The sequence below is a fragment of the Staurois parvus genome, unplaced genomic scaffold (assembly GCF_062004578.1).
Source record: "Staurois parvus isolate SC_StPar_1 unplaced genomic scaffold, SC_StPar_1.0 ptg000306l, whole genome shotgun sequence".
Classification (NCBI taxonomy): domain Eukaryota; kingdom Metazoa; phylum Chordata; class Amphibia; order Anura; family Ranidae; genus Staurois; species Staurois parvus.
The window spans coordinates 7963430-7987923 of record NW_028318102.1 but is presented as its reverse complement, the minus strand read 5'-3'; the positions used below and the strand labels follow the sequence as shown (position 1 = coordinate 7987923).

Here is a 24494-nt window from a genome sequence, read left to right as displayed (position 1 = left end):
TCTGTCCTGCACTCATTACCTGTATCAATGGCACCTGTTTGAACTTGTTATCAGTATAAAAGAGACCTGTCCACAACCTGAAACAGTCACACTCCAAACTCCACTATGATGAAGACCAAAGAGCTGTCGAAGGACACCAGAGACAAAATTGTAGACCTGCACCAGGCTGGGAAGACTGAATCTGCAATAGGCAAGCAGCTTGGTATGAACAAATCAACTGTGGGAGCAATAATTAGAAAATGGAAGACATACAAGACCACTGATAATCTCCCTCGATCTGGGGCTCCACGCAAGATCTCACCCCATGGGGTCAAAATGATCACAAGAACGGTGAGCAAAAATCCCAGGACCACACGGGGGGACCTAGTGAATGACCTGCAGAGAGCTGGGACCAACGTAACAAAGGCTACCATCAGTAACACACTACGCCGCCAGAGACTCAGATCCTGCAGTGCCAGACGTGTCCCCCTGCTTAAGCCAGTACATGTCCGAGCCCATCTGAAGTTTGCTAGAGAGCATTTGGATGATCCAGAAGAGGATTGGGAGAATGTCCTATGGTCAGATGAAACCAAAATAGAACTGTTTGGTAGAAATACAACTCGTCGTGTTTGGAGGACAGAGAATGCTGAGTTGCATCCAAAGAACACCATACCTACTGTGAAGCATGGGGGTGGCAACATCATGCTTTGGGGCTGTTTCTCCGCAAATGGACCAGGACGACTGATCCATGTACAGGACAGAATGAATGGGGCCATGTATCGTGATATTTTGAGTGCAAACCTCCTTCCATCAGCAAGGGCATTGAAGATGAAATGTGGTTGGGTCTTCCAACATGAAAATGATCCCAAACATACCGCCCGGGCAACAAAGGAGTAGCTTCGTAAGAAGCATTTCAAGGTCCTGGAGTGGCCTAGCCAGTCTCCAGATCTCAACCCCATAGAAAACCTTTGGAGGGAGTTGAAAGTCTGTGTTGCCCAGCGACAGCCCCAAAACATCACTGCTCTAGAGGAGATCAGTGTGTGCCAACCTTGTGAAGACTTACAGGAAACGTTTGACCTCTGTCATTGCCAACAAAGGATATATAACAAACTATTGAGATGAACTTTTGATATTGAACAAATACTTATTTTCCACCATAATTTGCAAATAATTTCTTTCCAAATCAGCCAATGTGATTGTCTGGATTTTTTTTCTCATTTTGTCTCTCATAGTTTAGGTCTACCTATGATGCCAATTACAGGCCTCTCTCATGTTTTTAAGTGGGAGAACTTGCACAATTGGTGGCTGACTAAATACTTTTTTTTATATATACTGTATATATAAAGGAATGTATGACCATTCTTCCATTTGTGAGGTCAGGCACTGATATCGGACGAGAAGTCATGGCTCGCAGTATCCGCTTTAATTCATCCCAAAAGTGTTCTATCGGGTTGATGTCAGAACTCAGTGCAGGCCAGTCAAGTTCCTTCACCCCAAACTCTTTCATCCATATCTTTATGGACCTTGCTTTGTGCACTGGTACGCAGTCATGTTGGAACAGGAAGGGGCCATCCCCAAACTGTTCCCACAAAGTTGAGAGCATGAAAGTGTCCAAAATGTCATGGTGTGCTAATGCCTTAAGAGTTCCCTTCACTGGAACTAAGGGGCCAAGCGCAACCATAGAAAAACAACCCCATACTAAACTTTACATTTGTCACAATGCAGTCAGGCAAGTACCGTTCTTCTGGCAAACTGCCAAACCCAAACAAGTCCATTGGACTGCCAAAGAAGCGTGATTCGTCTCTCCAGAGAACACGTCTCCACTGCTCTAGGGTCCAGTGGTGACTTGCTTTACACCTCTGCATCCGACACTTTGTATTGTACTTGCTGATGTAAGGCTTGGATGCGGCTGCTCGGCCATGAGAACCCATTACATGAAACTCTCTATGCACCTTTGTGCTAATCTAAAGGTGACACAAAGTTTGGAGGTCTTTAGCAATTTACTCTGCAGACAGATGGCGAATTCTGTGCACTTCAGCATGCGCTCACCCTGCTCTGTCATTTTACGTGGCCTACAACTTCGTGGCTGAGTTGCTGTTGTTCCCTGTTGCTTCCACGTTGTTATAATACCACAAATATTTGGAATATTTAGTAGCAAGGAAATTTTTCGGATGGACTTTTTACACAGGTGGCAACCTATCATGGCACCATGCTTGAATTGACTGAGCTCCTGAGAGTGACCAGTTCTTTCACAAATGTTTGTAGAAGCAGTCTGCATTCCTGGGTGCTTGATTTTATACACTTGGGGCCATGGAGGTCATTGGAACACCTGAATCCAGTGATTTGGAGGGGTGTTCTAATACTTTTAGCAGTATAGTGTATATATATCACCACCGCACTATGCGCAGTCCCTTTGTAAGTCACTAATCATCGCCATTAGTAGTAGAAAAAAATTAAAATAATAAATGGCAGTACATATACCATAGTTTGTAGGTGCTGTGACTTTCATGCAAACCAGTCATTTATTGAAATCTTTTTTAACCAAAGATATTTAGCAGAATACATTTTGGGCAAATTTTTTTTTTTATTGCATATGTTTTGTAGCCAAAAGTAAAAAAATTTTTTTTTTTTAAATTTTCATTTTGATTACATCGTAAAAATATTGGCCTCAAGTATTTAATGATAATTTCAATAAAACTTGGGCCTCTGTACACCACCCAATATACCACAGATCATTATGTCATAATATATATATATATTTATAAAATCTGTGGTATATTGGGTGTTGTATAGAGGCCCATGCTTTATTGAAATTATCATTAAATACTTGAGCTCCAGAAGATTTTACCTTCATGCCCAGGCCATTTTTTGCTATTTAGCACAGCCCTATTTTAACTGGTAATTGTGCAGACATGCATGCTATAAACAAACGAAGTTATATTATATTTTTCACACAAATAGAGCTTTCTTATGGTGGTATTTGATCACCACTGGGTTTTTTATTTTTTGCGATACAAACAAAAACAAACATTTTTTATTTGCTGCTAGAAAAAAAATTATCCCAATAAATGATTGGTTTGTGTGAAAGTTTTATAGCGCCTACAAACTATGGTATATGTAATGACATTTTTATTTTTTTCTACTGCTAATAACTGTGATCAGTGACTTACAAAGGGACTGTAGTGAGCAATCTGACACTGACGCTGGGGGGAACTGACTAACTGCCACTAACATCTCTAGTAACATTAATACAGTATTCAGTGATACTACTATACAGTTTCACTGTAGTGATGACACTGGCAGGGAAGGGGTTAACATCGAGGGCGATCAAGAGGTTAAATGTGTGCTTAACTATGTGTAATATGTGTAAAGTGTGCTGCTTTTACTAATAGAACTCTTTGCTTTGCAGGGATGAGAAACAGATTATTCCCTCTGTATGGAGCTTTGTGTTTATTATCAATACAGAGCTCTGGGTTGTGATTGTACCCAGCCATTCAGCAGGTCCCGACTGTGAATTATTGGCCGGGACTTGCTCACATGCTCCCGCTGTGATTGTACACTGTACATTGTCCTGGTAGGGGGACGCACATGCACACACCCTAAACCTGGAAGCAGGCAGTGACATATGGGTCTGCAAGTGGTTCGAAAAAGTCTTTGTCATTCCAGCATGGGAAGCATATTTATTAGGAGGCACTTCAGCAGCCAGTGCCACACATGTGCATCCAGTGTATCAGTGCTTGCTTTAAACAACACAGTTCGACGATCCACTCCAAACTCTGGGATTTCCTTGCACACTGCACCGCCAATATCTCTGCATGGCCACGGATGCTTTCTGTATTGTGTGTGATATTGTTTCTCCCCTTATTAAATGTTGAATTTTAATGCATGTCTGCACCTTGTTGTTTTTAGATTGCAATCATACCTGTGGTCTCCAGTCTGTGTTTACATCCAGCCAGTAGATCTTCAGCGTGCTGGCTTTGCCTGTGACGCAGTCTCCCATAGAGATCTATGGGCCCTTTTTCTAAGTGTGCTTATCCTTTAAATCTCAGCTGCCATCCTTTTAAGTGCTCAGTTTTACTGTTTATTTTATAGAGTTTAATGTATATCACAATAAGTGCAAAGCTGGGCTGTCACAGCTGGGTTCCTCTCGCTAACCCAACCAGCATACTAGGTGTTATGTAGGTCAAATGGGAAATCAGACTATCTTTACCTATCACCTAGTGTGATTGAAAAGGACTAAGATGTGCTCAGGCATTCATATGCATTTTTGTAGTGCAGTTTCTAGATATTCTTACAAACAATTTTTGTAGTGACTGTAGTGACAATTTTGTAGGAGCCACTGAGACTGCTGTTAAAGTTTTACATTGAATGAATTATTACTCTCAAGCAACTGCCATGTAAAGACACACTGACTGTATTAGAAACAAACAAGCAAGCATAATGGCTATTATAAAGTTAATTTAGTTAGGGGTCTTGCTGAAAAAAAACAAAAAAGTCAACACTTACGAGTACAATATTGGTGATAGCGGTCCCATGCTATTGCAGCACAAGAGCTGATACTGGACAGAGCTGCAACAAATCCCTGGAATCCATGAATCTGACATCCTTCTGATCCATAAGGCCAATATCTGGTAAAATGGTGTTGACAATGCAAAGTAAAAAAAAAAAGTTATTGTATAAATACTGCATTACTGGAATCGGTCAGCTTTTCACATTGCCTACATATACTGAGCTCAGAGCCATTCTGCAAATTTGGACAATATTTCTATCTAGGTACAAAGCTCTCGATAAACTGCCAACTTGAGTGTATGCCAGACTTGTGAATGCAGTAACAATTACGTTCTGAAATAGCTGCGCTTGAATTGACTATTTGGATTTTGTTATGCTGACAGGCCTACAATTGTAAGACTTGGAATAATTATCTGCTGTGGAAAATTGGCAAACAAGGGCACAACAGGAGTTGTCTGTATTTTATATTTGGGAACTCTTGTAATTTTCTGGTAGCTGATAGTAGTAAAGATGGATATTTTCACATTGACATATGAAATTTTATGACATTGATATGGATACTCTGGCAATGACAAATCTATTGATTGTGGTGTTCCCTGTGTTATTGAGGTATGCATTCACACACTGACCATAAAATTGTCCTGATTGTTGTTCTTAGGGATTTTGTTCAGTGGGAATGCAGTGGTATGCAATACTGGCACCTCCAGCACTTAAAGCATGTACTGGCAAGGGTACTTGAGCATGCTGGAGAGTTTACTGTTGCTGGGGGGGTCTACTGTTGCATGAGGAGAGTCTACTGTTGCAAGCTTCTTAAGGACCAATTGTTGCTGAGTGGGTCTACTGTTTTGGGGGAGCTCTATTGTTGGCTGCTGGAGGGTCTATTGTTGTTCTCTATTGGAGGGTCTAATGACGCTGGCTGCTGGAGGATCTAATGTTGCTGGGTGGGTCTATTGTTGCTGGCTGCGGTATTTTGATGTTGGCTGCTGTATTTTGATGCTGAGGTGGCTATTGTTGCTGGAGAGGATTTATTGTAGCTTAGGGGGTCTATTGTTGCTGGGGGTCTTCTTGGAGGAGAGTATGGGGCATTGACAAGGGATGGTGCTTAGGGATGGATTGGAAGCAGAGACAATGGATGACTTGAGTGAAGGGGGGAATACCAGCACCTATTCACTGAGAAAAAAGACCCTGCTTGTTCTACTATGTTTAAATGTATGTACAGCAATAACTTATTCCAGTTTTGAATAGAGAAGGAAGAGTTAGAACCCCATCACATTTTTATCGCTGTCTGTGTCCTCTCTAGGACTCTGTGATTGCTTTAGAGACAAAAAATATTACTGTTGTCACCAAAAGGAAGACTGTGGGTAAATTGCCCAGTTAGGGTATTTGTTCCTAATAAACTAAGATTATACTTCCCCTCATTTTGGAAATAATTCCTCCTTTTAAAAATGTACCCAGCAGGTTACAGACAAGAAAAAAATAAACTCAGTGGTTTTCAGTCTTTTTTTTTTTTTTTTATCCTACTTCACTTAAAAAAAGTTTTGACTATACATAGGTTTTAAAATGTTTTAGGTCTTTTACGAAGCACTATTGTATTGCTACGAGCATATTAACCTCCCTAGCGGTCTGATTATGTCCATATTCTGTGCTGAAAGCGGTACATTTTTTTGCATGGAAATATGTATTTTTTTTTATTGTAGGCCCTGTAATTTTTAGGAATAACTCACTGAAATCTCTCAGAACAAGAGTCTGGTAAACATTCCGGGTAGTATAAAACTTGAAACACAAAATCATAAAAAATAATAATATAATAAATTTAATTCAATAATATAATCAAACCAAAAACACTGAAATTTGAAATATAGCGCCACGTTCGCACATCACTGAGCAAAGTCGCAAAATCGTTTTCAGTGTCTGATGACGAATTTCCCCACAAATCATCACTCAATTCTGCAAGTGGTTCTGATTTATTATCGCTGTTCTCTAGCCGGGCTAAAACCGCTTTTGACCTAAAGGAACGCTTTTTGGACGCCATGGACTTTTCTAAGTTTCCAGGCAGAAAGAACGGTAAAAATGCAGGAAGGGCACAGGACAAAGTACTAGGGACAAAATGTATGTGAAATGGTTTGATACAGTAATATTTTACCATGTCAAATTCGTTTATTAGAAAATGACAGTTTCTAAACCTTTTTAAATTTGCCACCGGTTCCGGCCCCTGTACGTCCCGCCTGGTCACGGATGCCGGCATCGGCCGGAGGAGATGTCTGGGGACGCTGCAGGGGACTCATCGCAGGAGAGAAGGACAAGGTAAGCGCTGCAGGGAATCTGCTGCAATTAACCTCCCTAGCGGTATTCCCGAGTGTAGCTCGGGGTTACTGCTTTTGGTACTGAAACTTTACTCTGAGCTACACTCGGGAATACCACTAGGGAGGTTAATTGCAGCATATGTGCATAATTCCAATAGTTCTATCGTTATCTACTGTGGAAGATATAGTATGAAATTATGCTGTAGCCCTCTTTTAGAGTTTGTATTGTGAGACTAACATCAAAGCAGCCATAAAGCTGTAGTCAACAGGTTTTGCATTATGGAAATGAAAACCACCACTCTCCCAGTCCCGATTTTTATTAGTATATGTATGTGGAGGCCTCAGCCTGCACCACTCCAGAAGTCATGCCCTCTGATGCACTTCATCCCACCCATCGGGGCTTAGTCATAGAGGTGGCACCTCTATGTCTAAGACTCCTATAGGAGGGGGGAAACTCATCAGTGGATGTGGCTTGAGCAGTGGTGCAGGCTGAGACTTCCATATACTAATACAGATCAGGCTGGTAGATCAGCAGTTTTAGCTTCTATGATACACACTACTGGATGGTGACATTGCATTCGGACACCTCATTCCTGAGTGCCAATGGGACAACACACACTCTTTTTGCTTTGAGCAGCATTGCAAGCTGCGTGAGGGTCCTAACAGGGTCTGGAATAAAAAGTACCATTTCAGTCTTTGCATATGACACCAAGCTATGCAGTAGAATAATGTCCTTACAGAATGTCTTCAACTTACAAGCCAATTGGACAACTGTGTACCTAATGTAGTTATTGATAATTGTAAAGTTATGCACTTGGGGACTAAAATATGCATACATCATACATACTAGGGGGAGTACAACTGGGGGAATCAATGGTGGAGAAGGATCTGGGATATTGGGGAACTAGAGAGAGTGCAGAGAGGGACAACCAAACTGATAAGAGGTATGGAGGAGCTCAGTTATGAGGAAAGATTAGAGGAACAGAATGTATTTTCTCTTGAGAAGAGGAGATTAAGGGGGAATATTATCAACATATATAAATACATAAGTGGTCCACATAGTGAATTTGGTGTAGTTATTCATCTTATGGTCATCAGAGTACAAGGAGGCACTCTTTACATCTGGAGGAAAAGAGATTTTATCTCCAAATACGGAAAGGTTTCTTCACAGTAAGAAAATATGGAATAGACGCCCTCAAGAGTTGGTTCTGGCCAACTCAGTGGATTGCTTTAAAAAAGGTCTGGATTCTTTCTTGGATACACAAAATATAACTGGTTTTTAATACTTATAGGTAAAGTTGATCCAGGAAATACCCAATTGCCTCTTTAGGGGATTTTTTTTGCCTTCCTCTGGATCAACTGTAAAAATTTGTGTGGTGTTTTTTTTTTCTTTTTTTTGGCTGAAATGGATGGAGTAGCCTCTTTTTTTGAACCAAATTAACTATGTAACAGTTTTTGTATAATTTCTATTTTTTTGGGGAGAATTTGTTCCCTCTGTAAAATGAATTTAGACACTAGTAGATGTAGCACCCTACTAGATAGGTGCTAGTAGATAAATTTAGTTCTGTGCTCATTGTAATCAGTGTGGCAGTTTGTGATTGTTTAGGACTGTTCTATGTGTCAGAGGTTGCAGATTTGATTGCTTCTCTTGCAATCCAGAACTTTCTGGGTTATTCTGAAATATAGGTGTGGAGCAAGGCAAATTGGCAACATGAATATTTATACTATCCCAGCCAATTCCTGTGAGAGACTGCACAGATGGTTGCTGGAAAGTTGTATAAATAGTATGAGACCTGGAACAGAAATGTCTTGTCCCTGAGTAGGCGATCACAGCTTGGGGGTGCTGATTGCCCCTCTGGGCAGTCTGCCATGTGTTTCCTGTTCATCGTGGTCTTAGCTGGGCTAGCTGAGGGGTCGATTTTGCTGAAAATTGCTGAAGCTGACTGAGAGACCTATTGCTGAGGATCTAGTCTGGTATCATGGGGAGAAAGTGTTTGGAAGATATTGGAAGAAGGCAACCAATCATCTAAGGACATTTGTGAGTACAGAATAGTGTGATAGATACTAGAACCTCTGTGGTGTTGCCACCCCTCTGGTGCTATAGAGTTAGCTGTGTTTACAGGGGACATTTAATCTATTTAACTCATAGTAAAAGGATTCTGCTCAGCTTTCTCAGGTTGCTACTACAAAGCTAAGTCCACCATTTACTTGTGCAAGGACTTCCTCAAGAGTTGGTTCGGGCCAGCTCAGTAGATTGCTTTAAAGAAGGCCAGGATTCTTTCTTGGATACACAGAATATAACTGGTTACTAACCCTTAGAGGTAAAGGTGATCCAGGGAATATCCAATTTGCTGTGTTTACAGTGGACATTTTGTCCCATATCCTGAAGAGCTTAATCTATTTAATTTGAAGTGAAAGGATCCTGCTCACATTTCTCAGGTTGCTACTACAAGCTTAAGCCCACCATTTACCTGTGCAAGGACATGACTCCTTGTTCTACAGAAGAAAGAGTGTCCTTCTGTTTGTACATAGTTTTGGAGTATCCCACATAGTTGCCTATCTCTAGCCAAGTTACCCAAAAACAAAAACACCAAAAAGAGAATACCAGTAGACTCTTCACTGAGTCAAAAGAGTGACTGTGATCGTGTGCCTGGCTGTGGGGCAACTATTGGCAAAAGAACCCTGGGCATCTTTCCAGCAGCTCCTGCAGGGGTACCACTTCATAGAAATGTAAACTAAAATATGCCAATGCATACTAAAATAAACGAATAAAACTAAAATATACTTTTAAAGAAAATATAGAGAAATATTGAGATCGTTATTGCTGACTGTCTTTTAAAAATACTAGTTGCTTGGCTTAAATATTTTCTTTTTCACTGACTTTGAAGTACGATGCAGATCAGGAAGTGACAATGAAGTCAGAACTGCTGGTTTGTATGTGTATACCAGTATGTACACAGCTCAGTGAATTGTTCTGAAATTTAAACTATTTTGTTACAGTAGTGTTCAAAATAATAGCAGTCCAAAATCACCAGATCAGTCACTGTTTTTGGTATAAATTATATTTCTACATGGCAAATAATTTACTAGTGTAGTGTAGTAGAGTAATAGAAATCCAACAGACCCAACAGTCATGACAAGAATGCTGCTGATTTTGTGTAATTTAATAATTATTTGAAAGGAGCGCTTTCCAAATAATAGCAGTGTGGAGTTCAATTAGTGAGGTTATTCAGTCTGTGAAAGAACAGGTGTCAAACAGTTGGCTTTTATTTAAGGACAAAGGCAGCAAATGTTTTACATGCTGGGTATACTGCACTATGCTCTGAAAATCTGAGTAAATCTTTGATTAAAAAGTTGATTGGAGGGGGAAAAAACATGTAAAGAAGTAAAGAACTGATATGCTGCTCAGCTAAAATGATCTCAATTGCTTTAAACCAAATCCAGGAAGATGTGGAAGAAAACGGAAAACTACCATTCAAATGATTGGAAGAATAGACAAAATGGCAAAGACTCAGCCAATGATCAGCTCCAGGGTGATCAAAGAAGGTCCAAAGTTACCTCTGAGTATTGTAACAAGTAGAAGACCCCTATGTGAAGCCAAGCTATTGGCAAGAAGCCCCGGCAATGTCCCATTGTTGAAAAAACAACATGTGCTGAAGAGATAACAATTTGCCAAAGAGCACATTGATTGGCCTAAAGAGAAATGACGCAACATTTTGTGGACTGATGAAAGCAAGATTGTTCTTTTTGGGTCTAGGGGCCGCAGACAGTTTGTCAGATGACCCCCAAACACTGAATTCAAGCCACAGTACACTGTGAAGATAGTAACGCATGATAATTGCATGTGCGTACAACGCTGTACCCAAACTAGATTTTTATCATTTTTTTTCTTCATTTTGTTTCTTCACAGTAAGCTGTGAAAATGTGGAATAGACTCCCTCAAGAGTTGGTTCTGGATATCTCAGCGGATTGCTTTAAAAAAGGCCTGGATTCTTTCCTATATATACATAATATACAGTTGCAAGAAAAAGTATGTGAACCCCTTGGGATTACGTGGAGTTTTGCATGAATTGGGCATAAAATGTGCTCTGAACGTCATCTAAGTCACAACAATAGAAGAACACAGTCTGCTGAACATAATACTACACAAACATTAGAAGTTGCCATGGTTTAATTGCACATAACATGTAAACATTCACAGTGCAGGGAGGAAAAAGTATGTGAACCTTTGGACTTAATAACTGGTTGACCCTTCTTTGGCAGCAATAACCTCAACCAAACGTTTCCTGTAGTTGCAGATCAGACCTGCACAACGATCTGGAGTAATTTTGGACCACTCCTCTTCACAAAACTGTTTCAGTGTAGCAATATTCTTGGGATGTCTGGTGTGAATCGCTCTCTCAAGGTCATGCCACAGCATTTCAATCGGGTTGAGGTCAGGACTCTGACTGGGCCACTCCAGAAGGCATATTCTGTGCTGTTGCAGCCATTGTTTTGTTGAATTACTTGTACGCTTTGGGTAATTGTCCTGTTGCATCACCCATCCTCTGTGGAGCTTCAGTTGGCGGACAGATGGTCGTACGTTTTCCTGCAAAATGTCTTGATAAACTCTGGAATTCATTTTCCCATCGATGACAACAATCCGTCCAGGCCCTGAGGCAGCAAAGCAGCCCCAAACCATGATGCTCCCTCCACCATGTTTTACAGTGGGGATGAGGTTTTGATGTTGGTGTGCTGTGCCTTTTTTTCTCCACACATAGTGTTGTGTGTTCTTCACAAACAACTCAATCTTGGTTTCATCTGTCCACAGTATATTTTGCCAGTAGTGCTGTGGAACATCCAGGTGCTCTTTTGCAAACTTCAAACGTGCTGCAATATTCTTTTTGGACAGCAATGGCTTCCTCCGTGGTGTCCTCCCATGTACTCCATTCTTGTTTAATGTTTTCCTTATTGTAGATGTGTCAACAAAAATGTTAGCATGTGCCAGAGATTTCTGTAGGTCTTTAGCTGACACTCTGGGATTCTTCTTTACCTCATGCAGCATTCTGCGCTGTGCTCTTGCAGTCATTTTTACAGGACAACCACGCCTAGGGAGAGTAGTAACAGTGCTAAACTTTCTCCATTTGTAGATAGTCTGTCTTACCATGGACACATGAACATCAAGGCTTTTGGAGATACTTATGTAACCCTTTCCAGCTTCATGCAAGTCAACAATTCTTGATCGTAGGTCTCCTAAGAGCTCTTTTCTGCGAGGCATGGTTCACATCAGACAGTGCTTCTTGAAACCAGTAAACCCAAAACAGGTGTGTGTTTTTTAAGGGCAGGACAGCTGTCAGCAACACATCCAATATCATCACACTGATTGGAGTCAAGGTTGGCTCACTCCTGGCTCCAATTAGCTCTGGGAGAAGTCATTAAGCTAGGGTCTCACATACTTTTTCCTCCCTGCACTGTGAATGTTTACATGTTATGTGCAATTAAACCATGGCAACATCTAATGTTTGTGTAGTATTATGTTCAGCAGACTGTGTTCTTCTATTGTTGTGACTTAGATGACGTTCAGAGCACATTTTATGCCCAATTCATGCAAAACTCCACGTTATATCAAGGGGTTCACATACTTTTTCTTGCAACTGTAACTGGATACTAACATTTACAGGTAAAGTTGATCCAGAGAATATCTGATTGCCTCTCTGGGATCAAGAAGGCATTGTTTCCCCTGCTGAAGTACTGTATTTGCCGGCGTATAAGACGATTTTTTAACCCATGAAAATCTTCTGAAAAGTCAGGGGTCGTCTTATACGCCGGTATACGGCGAGCCGGTGTCAGGGCGGCGCTTTTTCGAGGGGCGGCGCGGTGGCGGAAGGGACACTAAGTACAGGGGCAGGCAAGGGGCTGCTGTACCTTACCTGGCTCTGGTCCCGGTCCCACGACGATCCGGTCCAGGAAGCGCGGCTGCTCCTTCTTTCAGTTCGGCCGCTCGATAGTCGCGCTGCCGCTTGGCTCTGCCTCCTCACCGGTAATTGGGCGTCAGCACTGTGGAAAGGCACACAGGCAACCAATCACCGGCGAGGAGGCAGAGCCGAGCGGCCCCGCGAAAATCGAGTGAGGGAGCGGCCAGTAAGTGTGCAGCAGCACCATGCTGTGACACTCTTGGCACTATTCCTCTCCCCCACTGACACTAACGATGGGGCACTGTTCCTCCCCCACTGACACCAACGATAGGGCACTATTCCTCCCCCACTGGCACCAACGATGAGGCACTGTTCCTCCCCCACTGACACCAATGATGGGGCACTATTCCTCCCCCACTGACACCAACGATGGGGCACTATTCCTCCTCCCCAATGACACCAATGATGGGGCACTATTCCTCCCCCACTCACACCAATGATGAGGCACTATTCCTCCCCCCACTGACACCAACGATGAGGCACTATTCCTCCTCCCCCACTGACACCAACGACGGGGCACTATCCCCCCCCCACACTGACACCAACGATGGGGCACTATTCTCCCCACTGATACCAATGATGGGGCACTATTCCTCCCACTGACACCAATGATGGGGCACTATTCCTCCCACTGACACCAATGATGGGGCACTATTCCTCCCACTGACACCAATGATGGGGCACTATTCTCCCCACTGATACCAATGATGGGGCACTTTTCCCGCCACTGATACCAATGATGGGGCACTTTTCCCGCCACTGATACCAACAATGGGGCACTATTCCTTCCACTGATACCAATGATGGGGCCCTATTCCTCCCACTGACCCCAATGATGGAGCACTATTCCTCCCACTGACACTAATGATGGGACACTATTCCTCCCACTGACACCAATGATGGAGCACTATTCTTCCCACTGACACCAATGATGGGGCACTATTCTTCCCACTGACACTAATGATGGGACACTATTCCTCACACACTGACACTAATGATGGAGCACTATTCCTCCCACTGACACCAATGATGGGGCGCAATTCCTGCCACTGATACCAATGATGGGGCGCTATTCCTCCCACTGACACCAATGATGGGACACTATTCCTCCCACTGACACCAATGATGGAGCACTATTCCTCCCACTGACACTAATGATGGGACACTATTCCTCCCACTGACACCAATGATGGGGCACGATTCTTCCCACTGACACCAATGATAGGGCATTATTCCTCCCACTGACTAATGATGGGGCACTATTCCTCCCACTGACACTAATGATGGGACACTATTCCTCACGCACTGACACTAATGATGGGGCACCATCATTGGTGTCAGTGGGAGGAATAGTGTCCCATCATTGGTATCAGTGGGAGGAATAGTGCCCCATCATTGGTGTCAGTGGATGAAATAGTGCCCCATCATTGGTGTCAGTGGGAGGAGTAGTGCCTCATCATTGGTATCAGTGGGAGGAATCGTGCCCCATCATTGGTGTCAGTGGGAGGAATAGCACCCCATCATTGGAATACCATACTGAAATAGCATACCATATTGAAATCAAATCTGATATTTTTTCATTTTTATTTGGTGTGTGTTGGAAGAGGGGTAGTCTTATACGGCGAGTATAGCTCAAACCCTATATTTTAACAGGAAAAGTAGGGGGTCATCTTATACGCCCAGTCGTCTTATACGCCGGCAAATACGGTAAATTGGATCATGCTTTGCTGAGTTTTTTGCCTTCCTCTGTATCAACTGTGGGTATAGGATTATACTTTTTTATTTATGGCTGAACTGGATAGACTTTTTTGTCTTTTTTTTTTTTCAGCCAGAGTAAATATGTAATTATATTCTCACAACTTGAGCTTTCTTTTGTTGGTAAGTAATCACCATTGTTTGTTTTTTTTATTTTTTATTTTTTGCTAAATTAACGAAAATCTTGAAAAACAAAGCTTGTTTTCTTTGTGTCTGTTATAAAATTTTGCAAATAAAAAATTCGTTCTTCGTAACTTTAGGCCAAGATGTGATCTGCTATATATCTTTGGTGAAAAAAAACAAATCAATATTTATTATTTAATCTGTATGAAAGTTATAGAATACACAAACTGTGGTATATATCTGAAAATCAATCAATTCTGAAGTACTGGCAGTCAATCTAATTTCTTGAGAACCAAAAATGACAGGACTGTACAGATATCCCCCAAATAACCTCTTTTTGCAAAGTAGACAGTCTGAGGTATTTAGTAAGGGGCATGGCGAGTTTTTTGAAGGTGTAAATTTTTGTCATTTTTTAGAAAATTAAGAAATTACAAAAAACATCATTCACTTTTTTTTTTACATGTTGTCACCAGTGCTGTACAGCATCATCCTATAACTCGTGTGGCCATGACCAGGGACACTGGTGACAGTACAAAAAAAAATATAATTTTTTTCATTTTCTAAACATTGTTTTATATTTATATATATATATATATATATATATAATTATTTTTTCACAGCACACTGTGAGCAGAGTAGTATAATGTTATAGTAACATTGTACTACTCTAGGGAAGTGATCAGTATTTTTAATTTTTTTTACACATTGATTGTTTATAGCAAAGAATTTCTATACCCTATGTTATTAATAAATTAATAATCCTCTACACTCAGATTGGCGCCCCCTTCTGTCCGATTTTTTTCATTTGTAATAATACTTTGGGGTTTTTTTGGGTTTTTTATGCCTGCCTTACAAATGATGATCTCCCAAATCTGCCTGTGCTCCATTGCTGGCTGCATATAATCAGTCAAGGTTGAGTTCCTGATGTTTACAAGAGTGGGACTTGCCCGTGAAATGAGCTTTGGAACAGCCAGTTATATTCCAGAAGTTCATATCACAAGGGGCTTGATTTACTAAATCTGGAGAGTGCAAAATCTGGAGTAATTCTGCCAAGAAACCAATCTGCTTCCAGGTTTTTTTTTTTTTTTTGATCAAAGCTTAATTGAACAAGCTTAGCTACTTTCCCGCCGCCCTATAGCAGATATACTGTTACAGAGCGGCAGAGGTGCGCATAATAACGTGTATATATACGTGATTTTCATTTTTGGATAGGGGGCACACACGCCGCTAGCCTCGGCTATCAATCACCGGGTCTCGGCCGGTGATTACTCACTGGCACCCAGTGATCGAGGAGCATTACCGATGGAGGGAGAGAACTGTATGAAAACAGTACAGCTCTCTCCCCTGTCAGCTCCTGCACACTGCTTTGCATGGCTCTGCATAGTATGCTTTCAGTTGAAAGCAATAACAGTCCACAGTAAAACAGCACACAGTTAACCCTTTGATCACCCCTCATGTTAACCCCTTCCTGCCCAATGCCGTTAGTACAGTGTCAGTGCATTTTATTAGCACTGATCACTGTATTGGTGTCACTGGGGATGTCAGTGACACCAAGTCAGTGTCAGAATGCCCCCCACAGTCCTGCAATCCCGCTATAAGTCACTGATTGATTGCCGCCATTACTGGTAAAAAAAAAAAAAAAAAATCCCAGTGTATATATACCGCCATTTGTAAACGCTATAATGTTTAAGCAAACCAATTCATTTACATGTATTGGGTTTTTTCTTTTTAGCAAAGACATGTAGCAGAATACATTTTAGCCTAAATTTATGACGAAATTAGATTTTTTTATATTTTTTACTGGACATGTTTAATATCAAAAAGTAAAAAAATATTGTTTTTTTTATTCAAAGTTGTTGGTCCTTTTTTTTAATAGCTCAAAAAATAAATGCACAGGCGATCAAATACCACTGAAAGAAATCTCTAATTTGTGGGAAAAAAAGGACATACATTTAATTTGGGTGCAACGTTTGCATGACCGCGCAATTGTCAGTTAAAGTAACGCAGCTCCAAAATGCAAAAAATGGCCTGGTCAGTGTAGGATATTGTAATTGTGTGTGTATGTGTATATATATATATATATATATATATGTGTGTGTGTGTGTATAGTTAGTGCATATTCACGCTATTGTCAAAAAGGATAGCCAAGGACTCCATACTACGTTAATTTATGCACAAGGTAATTGCCTTACCTTTGTTATGTTGGGGTACCCTGTTTTTGTGGAGAGTCAGGGGAGTTGCAAAGCAGATTATTTGCACATCTACCAGCATTGTAAAATGCAAGTTTGATTATTATTATTATACAGTATTTATAAAGCGCCAATAGTTCGCTCAGCGCACTAGATTAGATTTGGAAAGGTTTTAACAACCTAATGTACTTGTTTATGGTGAAGAGAATTTCAACATGGGTGTCCTGTCCACCTTTGTACCAGGATTTTAACCACCTCCCGCCCACCATATAGTCCAATGATGGGCGTAAGGTGGTTCTCTCGTTCTGGGAGGACGTCATATGACGTCCTCCCATTCTCACCGCGCATGCGCGGCTCAGCTGTCACAATGACAGCTCGAGAGGAGAGGAGAGCCGGTAATCGTCATTCTGTGGAGGAGACATGTACACTGATCATCAGAGCACTGATGATCAGTGTGCCCTGATGATCAGTGTGGCCCCAGAAGTGCCAGCTGTCAGTGCTGAACAGTGCCACGTGCCAGTGCCCATCAGTTCCACATCAATACCACATATCAGTGCCTACCAGTGCACATCAATGCCACATATCAGTGCTGATCTGAACTGCCTTTCAGTGTCACCCATCAGTGCCAGTCAATGCCACCTATTAGTGCCAGTCAGTGATGCCTATCAGTGTGCATCAGTGCCATCTATCAGTGCCAGTCAGTGCCACCTAACAGTGCCAGTCAGTGCCGCCTATCTGTGCCATAAATCAGTGCTGCTTTTCAGTGCCCATCAGTGATGCCTGTCAATGCCCATCAGTGCCACCTACCAGTGCCTCCTCATCAGTGCCCATCAGTGCCACATATCAGTGTCCATCAGTGCAGGCTATCAGTGCCCATCACTGCAGCCTCATTAGTGCACATCAGTGAAGGAGAAAAACCACTTATTTACAAAATTTTACAACAAAAAGTTTTTTTTTAAAAAAAATTTCAGCGGTTTTTGGTTTGTTTAAGAAAAAATAAAAAACCCAGAGGTGATTAAATACCACCAAAATAAAGCTCTATGTGTCACAAAAAAATTATAAAAATTTCATATGAGTACAGTGTTGCATGACCACGCAGTTGTCATTCAAAGTGTGACAACACTGAGAGCTGGAAATTGGCCTGGGCAGGAAGGGGGTATGAGTGCCCAGTAGGCAAGCGGTTAAAGATTGCAGTTTTGCCAAAAACAAGACAAGGAGTATCTGTTAAACTTTTTAATTAAAATCTCTGCATACAGCTGTTCTAGGTCTAGACACATTGTTTGTAACTCATACGATCAAACATGCTCATAAAACTAACCAATCAGATTGCTCGACACATTGGTCAATGGGAAAAGGTGTATATTAGGGAAGGTTTTTTGGTTGAGTTGGTGAAATGAGAAAGAGGGTCCTCTGAAGGTGTCTGATGATTGCATGAATATTCTAAATACCATGTCATCTGCCTTGTCTGTACCACTGTTTTATGGGTTGTTTCTGAGCTGATTAAATGCATCTCTATGTAAAAGAACTGTTGAACTAGTTGCTGTGGGAAAGTACATTTATAAATACACCAGTCATTCTCCAATTCATATAAGACAACAGTCAGGAAGGGGGTAAATCCTCTGGAGGGCAAGTAGTTAAGTTAGAAACAGATTGGCTACCATGCACAGCTGCACCAGATTTTGCACTCTAAAGTTTTTAGTAAATCAACCACAGGTGACAACGCAGGATAGAAAATGGGCGATATCGTTACCCTAACACAGGAACTAAATAAGTACATACTGTAATGCTAAACTGGAACGGGTATGGAACAGAAAAACTTAAAGGTGTAATGCTAAACTGGAACGGGTATGGAACAGAAAAACTTAAAGGTGTAATGCTAAACTGGAACGGGTATGGAACAGAAAAACTTAAAGGTGTACAATTGGTGTAAATGTCCAGTCCAGAAGTATGTTTTGGACTAGTCTTACAACATTCATCAGATAGATGGGGAAATACTCAGGGATGTAATCTTTTCTTTCTTTTGGCAAGGATTAGCCATACATCAACCACAGCATCCACTCACCTTGGGAAGGTCCAGCCCCAGAACAGGTAATATAAAATGCACTATGCTTCTATTAACTATCACAAGAAGTGCATGAATAAGGACCTTTTTAGCAGGATTACTATTATTGAAAAGAAAGTTGCAGAATTGAAAAAAAAATTGAAAATGCATTTTGAAAATTTATAAACATGCTAACGTTTATATGAGATTTGAATGCACGAGTTTACAAGTAAATTGTGAACTTTTGGAAAAACTTCTTTAAGGTAAAATCTTAAAAAAAACTTTGCATACTTTGTGCAAGTCTTCAACTTTCTCTTATATACATAATGGAGTTTTATAAGATTTTACATGAACGGTCATGGGTTTAGGCACAGCCAGCACTGTAATTCATTGCATGTGGTAGGTTATCTAAGTCTTTTCCGTAAGATTTGGGCTTTTGGAGAACCTCTTAACTTTCTCCATTTATACAATGTGCTCGGCTAACAGACTCATCTCATCAATATAAACGTTTAAAGTTACTCTATGACCAAAATAAAAAATGACACATATGATATAGTCTTTCAGTAGCATTAACACAGCAGTCTTTGTTTTTCTGCATTGCACCTGTTACCTAGTTTAATTACCTGGCCATCCTGCCAGTGAGGTCACAGTAAGAAGGTTGAGACACAAACTTGTGTCATTTACCACTGACAGGAGTGCTTACAATTGTTAGCCTTTATTCATTTATGTAAAACCTTTATTCCATATTGCTGTAACTGCTTAATAAGTATTAGCTGCAGCCATGCTTCAAATTGTTAGTACATGTGAAAGTCTGGATCACGGTCTCATCTTCAGATGTTAATCCTTTTTTGCAACATGGTAAAATCCAGTACAGAACGATACTTACGTGTTTCAGCTTATATGGCCTTAATCATAGCTATGGCTATGATTAAGGCCATGTAAGCTAAAACGCGTAAGACTAATTTTTGCAGTGAACACTTTTGCGCCGTTTTTTATCCTGTCTATATGTAATATTGGGGTATGTGCTGTCACCCGTGCCTGTGCATCAGTACTTCCAGTCCTGCAGGTTTTAAGAGGTAGAATACTGCAATCTCTTTTTCTGTTAAATTGTTAGTCACTTATATAAAGTCCATCTATAGTCTACAAGTCCATTTAACACTACCCTCCTCACTTCTTGACAATGCTGCTGTCGAGAGGTGGCTGCATTGTTCCTTCATAAATGCAGTGGTGGAGTGAGCATAGCCACTCTAAGACAGGATCTGTGTGATACGGCCAATCGCCACATGAAAATAAGGGCTTGAAAAAAGAAAACGAATGAAGCCACCAACTCCAATGACTGGTAAGCTGCAATTTTGTATTTGGGTCTAGCTATGCTTTAGCCCTCAAAATGGTATACCAATATATTGCCACAGATAAAAAAAAACACAGCTATGTTGTAAATATGCTTCTTTTAGATCAATTTAAAGCATTATTATGCAAGCAGCGCTGTATAATGGTAACATTGCAAATCTATCATTACTGTAATGTTTATTTTACCTCAAGAAGCTGGAAAATGCAGCTACAAAAGCATTGATGCACAATCCAGTGTCTGCCACTGCTAGGCTTATTATGAGCAGGTTGCTAGGTGTCCTGAGCTCTCTTATTTTGTAGAATGAAGCGATTGTCAGGCCATTTAAAATAAATCCAAGCAGAGCTGTAAGACAATGCTGGTAGTTAAGGGTAAAAGAACTGTTAAAAACACATCAGCTTGTATTATTAATGATCTCTTTGCCTGCCGTTTTATAACTAACAAACGCAAAACATATCCGTACTTCCCAGAATGCTGTATTGGCACCAGTTGTCAGTCAATAGTAACCTAAAACTTACTGGCTCAGTCCCACCAGCAGGCCCTTTTAGTGAAGGTATATTCTTTGCACATTTATGCAGTCTAGCTGCCCAACATCAAATAATTATCATATGTGATAATACAAATATCTTTGCAAATTATGGCTGTAGACTGCTTGGGATTTTCATATCATGCATATGGACATAGAATGAAGCTGGATATATACAGTTAAAAGGACTTAAACCATGCAAAATGTAATTGACATTAATGGACATAAATATTCATTCTCAGGCAGACGCTCCAGTCACCAATGAAATGATAAAGCTGAAAATATCAAACATAGCCAGTTGCTACTTCCCCCAAGATTAGTTTGACTGGGGGTGTCGGGTATTATCTGTTGGTGCCTGCAAATAAGAGAAAATTGCCCAATCCAGGTGACCTATTCATATAGTCTTATGTTGGTGGACAGAGGTGTATTTGCCGTGAGGCAAACAAGGCTTTTGCCTTGGGCGGCATTTTCCAGGGGGGGGGGGGGCGCCGCCACCGCCACTGCCTCTGGCAAAAGTGACACACAGGAGCCGTTATATAGGCTAGCATGTCTCCACTACCTACATGGGAATGGATGTGATCTATGAGAGGCTGCTGGAGGACAGGTGGAGAAGGTGTCCAGTGTCCTACTTCCCGGGCCAAGTCACTGGCAGATGCCACATCACGATGCTTAGCCCAGCTAGACCCACTCCGCCCGTTTGCCATTAGCCTTAGTCAACCCCTCCCCTCCTCTCTTTTATCCAGCCACACCCCCTGGAATCAGGATTACTGAGCAGCCGGATCTGCAGGGTACGCACGAGCCAGAAGGGAGGAGCCTCTGCTGATCTGTGAGTGCTGCCTGGGAGTGGACCTTACCTCGACTCTGCCCATTGTCTGAGTGGGGATTCAGGGAGAATAGAGCAGAGGGATGGGTGTTGTCTGTGGAGGGGAGAGGGAGATGATGCTGGCTGGCAGTGGTGTGCTGGGTGCGGCTGGTGATCTGCAGGATGGAAATGGAAGGGCACAGAAATGAGCAGATAAGCACGTGCAGTCAGCTAACTTCCCCCTCACAGAATGTTGAGCTGTGAGAGAGAGTAGACTGTGTGTGCTGGGAAGGGGATGGAGTCAAGTGCGATTTTTTTTTTTTTTTTTTTTTTGGGGGGGGGGGCACGCATCAAAAAATTTGTATTTTCTGACATTTGCCATGCAGAGAGGGGGGGGGGCAATGAAATGAGCAGCTGTATAGTAAGAATTATTTTTCAAAAATGGGGTATTGCATACAGGAACATATTTACCGTGAGGCAAAGAAGGCATTTGCCTTGGGCACCGATTTTTGTGTAGCCTAAGGCAGCACAAGTACAAAATACACTACTGTTGGCGGTTAGAGATTTCAATTTTTGAAGCAGAAAGTCAGCAGAGCAGACAATCATTTTCAGAAAGAGAGCATAGAAGTGGCATGTTTTTCACATGACAACTCTTACTGTGATTATAGTGTACAGTATTTTTTATACATTAGCACTTACTATTCAGGCTGTTCATCAGCTGACAATTGTAAATAAAAACAATTTAGATTTCAAATTTCTTAATATAATGTTTTATACCTATAATGTATGGTAATTTGTTGACATATTGCAGTGGATTACAGCACCAACATGCAACATAAATGACAAAATGTAATCTCATAGCAATAGATTTGTCTTTTGTTCTAAGCATAACATCTCTGAAAGATGTGTAGAAATTTCTGCTCTGATTATTACCAGTGATAAACCATCTGATGACATTGGTGCCAAGGGGAGGAATCAAAACCAGTGCAATTTATGTACCACTCATATGCCAGAAAGGAATAATTGACTATATGTAGCATATGCACTAAATCATATTTATCACTATAAACCTTATTATCTGCAAGGTAAAACTGACATCTAGGAATAATATTTTTTACATATTAGAAATCCGCTGTATATTTTTTCTGAAACAGCTCTTAACAAAAGCAGCTTTCTAGTTCAAAGAAGCATTTGTACATGCTTATTGCATTGATCTAATGAATAACGATGGGCAAAGTGTGGTAACCCAATTCTGTCAATCATATTTTAGTTCGAGGTAAAACTATTGCTGATAAGTTGTTATATATGAGTTGCATCTTGCACATGATCTTCCACAATACTTGCAAGTGAAAAAAACTGTGGGTTTGATTTACAAAAACTAAAGAATGCAAAATCTGGTGCAGCTCTGCATAGAAACCAATCAGCTTCCAGATTTTAAAGTCAAAGCTTAATTGAACAAGCTGAAGTTAGAAGCTGATTGGCTGCAATGCACAGCAACACCAGATTTTGCACTCTCTCGTTTTAGTAAAACAGCCCCAATAAGATCTAGAGCAGGGAACAGTCTTGAATCCGGTGAACAGAACCTGCAAGATTATTCAGTAAAGCATTGAGAAGAAAATGATTGCTTGCATAGGGAGAGATTTACTAAAACTTGTGCACACAGAATGTGGTTCAGTTATGCATAGTAACCAATCTGCTTCTAACTTCAGCTTGTTCAATTAAACTTTACTAATGAAACCTAGACACTGATTGGTTATTATGCACATCTGCACCAAATTCTGTGTGCACCAGTAAATCTCCCCATAGTAACCAACTAGATTTGTGAGGCAGATCAGTGAAATTGGCTTTCAGAGGTTAATGCACGTAACATTTTAAATAAACCAGAATTGTTAAAAATAAAGCAAGATATTGCATTTTCTATGGAAAGCTAGTTTGTGATATCTTCTAGTGCAAATGGTAACAGTTACATAAAATATATATGTATATCTTTATTTTTTTATGAAACTCTATCTATCTAGACAGAGAATGAGAGGAGGGAGCTGTGTGTGTGAGATATACTGTATATCTGGAGAGAATGAGTGTTCTAAAGGTCTAAGCAGGTATCTGTTGTGCATATGTCTCATTTGAGACACACTTTTTTATCTACCGTCTTTGCCAGTTTTTTTTTTTTTTGCACACCAAAATCTCTGTACAGTTTATAAATAATCACTGAGTTAAGTATCATGTGTCTTGTTAAATTTTTTTTGAAGGGTATGGTAGGAATACTGACGTACAAAAAGGTCTTACCTTCGACTAGAAGTGTTGTGCCAATGCCAAAGACTTCAATCTCAGTAAAACCTTCAGGAAGGGGGTAAGATGTAACCATGTTTGCAAATCTGGTGTAGACACCCTGCTGAACTGTCTGCTGCTTGTCCTTCACACACACACACACACACGCAGTGTAAATGCCTCCTTTTAAAGGGTCTCTTTCACATTTAGGATCGTGCAAGTGATTATGTAAAACCTTTTTTTCTCAGTAGTTATGTTTGAAACATCCCAATCCCCTGAAGAATTTTCTAATGATGTGAAGGAAGGCAGCCCGTGCTATGCAATAACTCCCACCTTATCCTATTCCACCTTTCCTAAGTCGTATTTGCATACCATGCTATAAAGACTGCATTCATAGCAACAAGGGTTTTGTGAATACAAGATTATGATAACTGTCTTCTCTGTTTGTGAACTACAAAATAATTATCAGAAACAGAAGAAAAGGTTCAAGGGGTCTGCGCAAAAGAATAGAAATCATCTATGTAGCTCCTAATTGTCAGAAATATTTGGTGTTTTGGGAGGGTGGTTGTTTGTTGGTAAATAACAAGCACTGAAAAGAAACACAACTGGAAAATTATAGTCACATTTATTTTCTCTTTTGCAGTAAATAATGGAGTCTAAAATAACCAAATTTAATAGGCAGTATATGTGAAACATA

The 24494-nt window shown here is 40.8% G+C and overlaps 1 protein-coding gene across 1 annotated transcript in view; it reads right to left on the bottom strand.

The window, feature by feature from the left end:
* RGR (retinal G protein coupled receptor) overlaps positions 1 to 24076 on the bottom strand; it is a 41760-nt gene extending 17684 nt beyond the window's left edge. The window contains exons 1-3 of the mRNA XM_089683351.1: positions 23816 to 24076; positions 20390 to 20546; positions 4486 to 4607 (exon numbers count right to left, since the gene is read on the bottom strand). Coding sequence (XP_089539477.1) covers positions 4486 to 4607; positions 20390 to 20546; positions 23816 to 23894 — 358 coding nt within the window. The 5' untranslated portion in view covers positions 23895 to 24076. The remainder of the gene's footprint in view (positions 1 to 4485; positions 4608 to 20389; positions 20547 to 23815) is intronic.
* Positions 24077 to 24494: the final 418 nt, after the last annotated feature.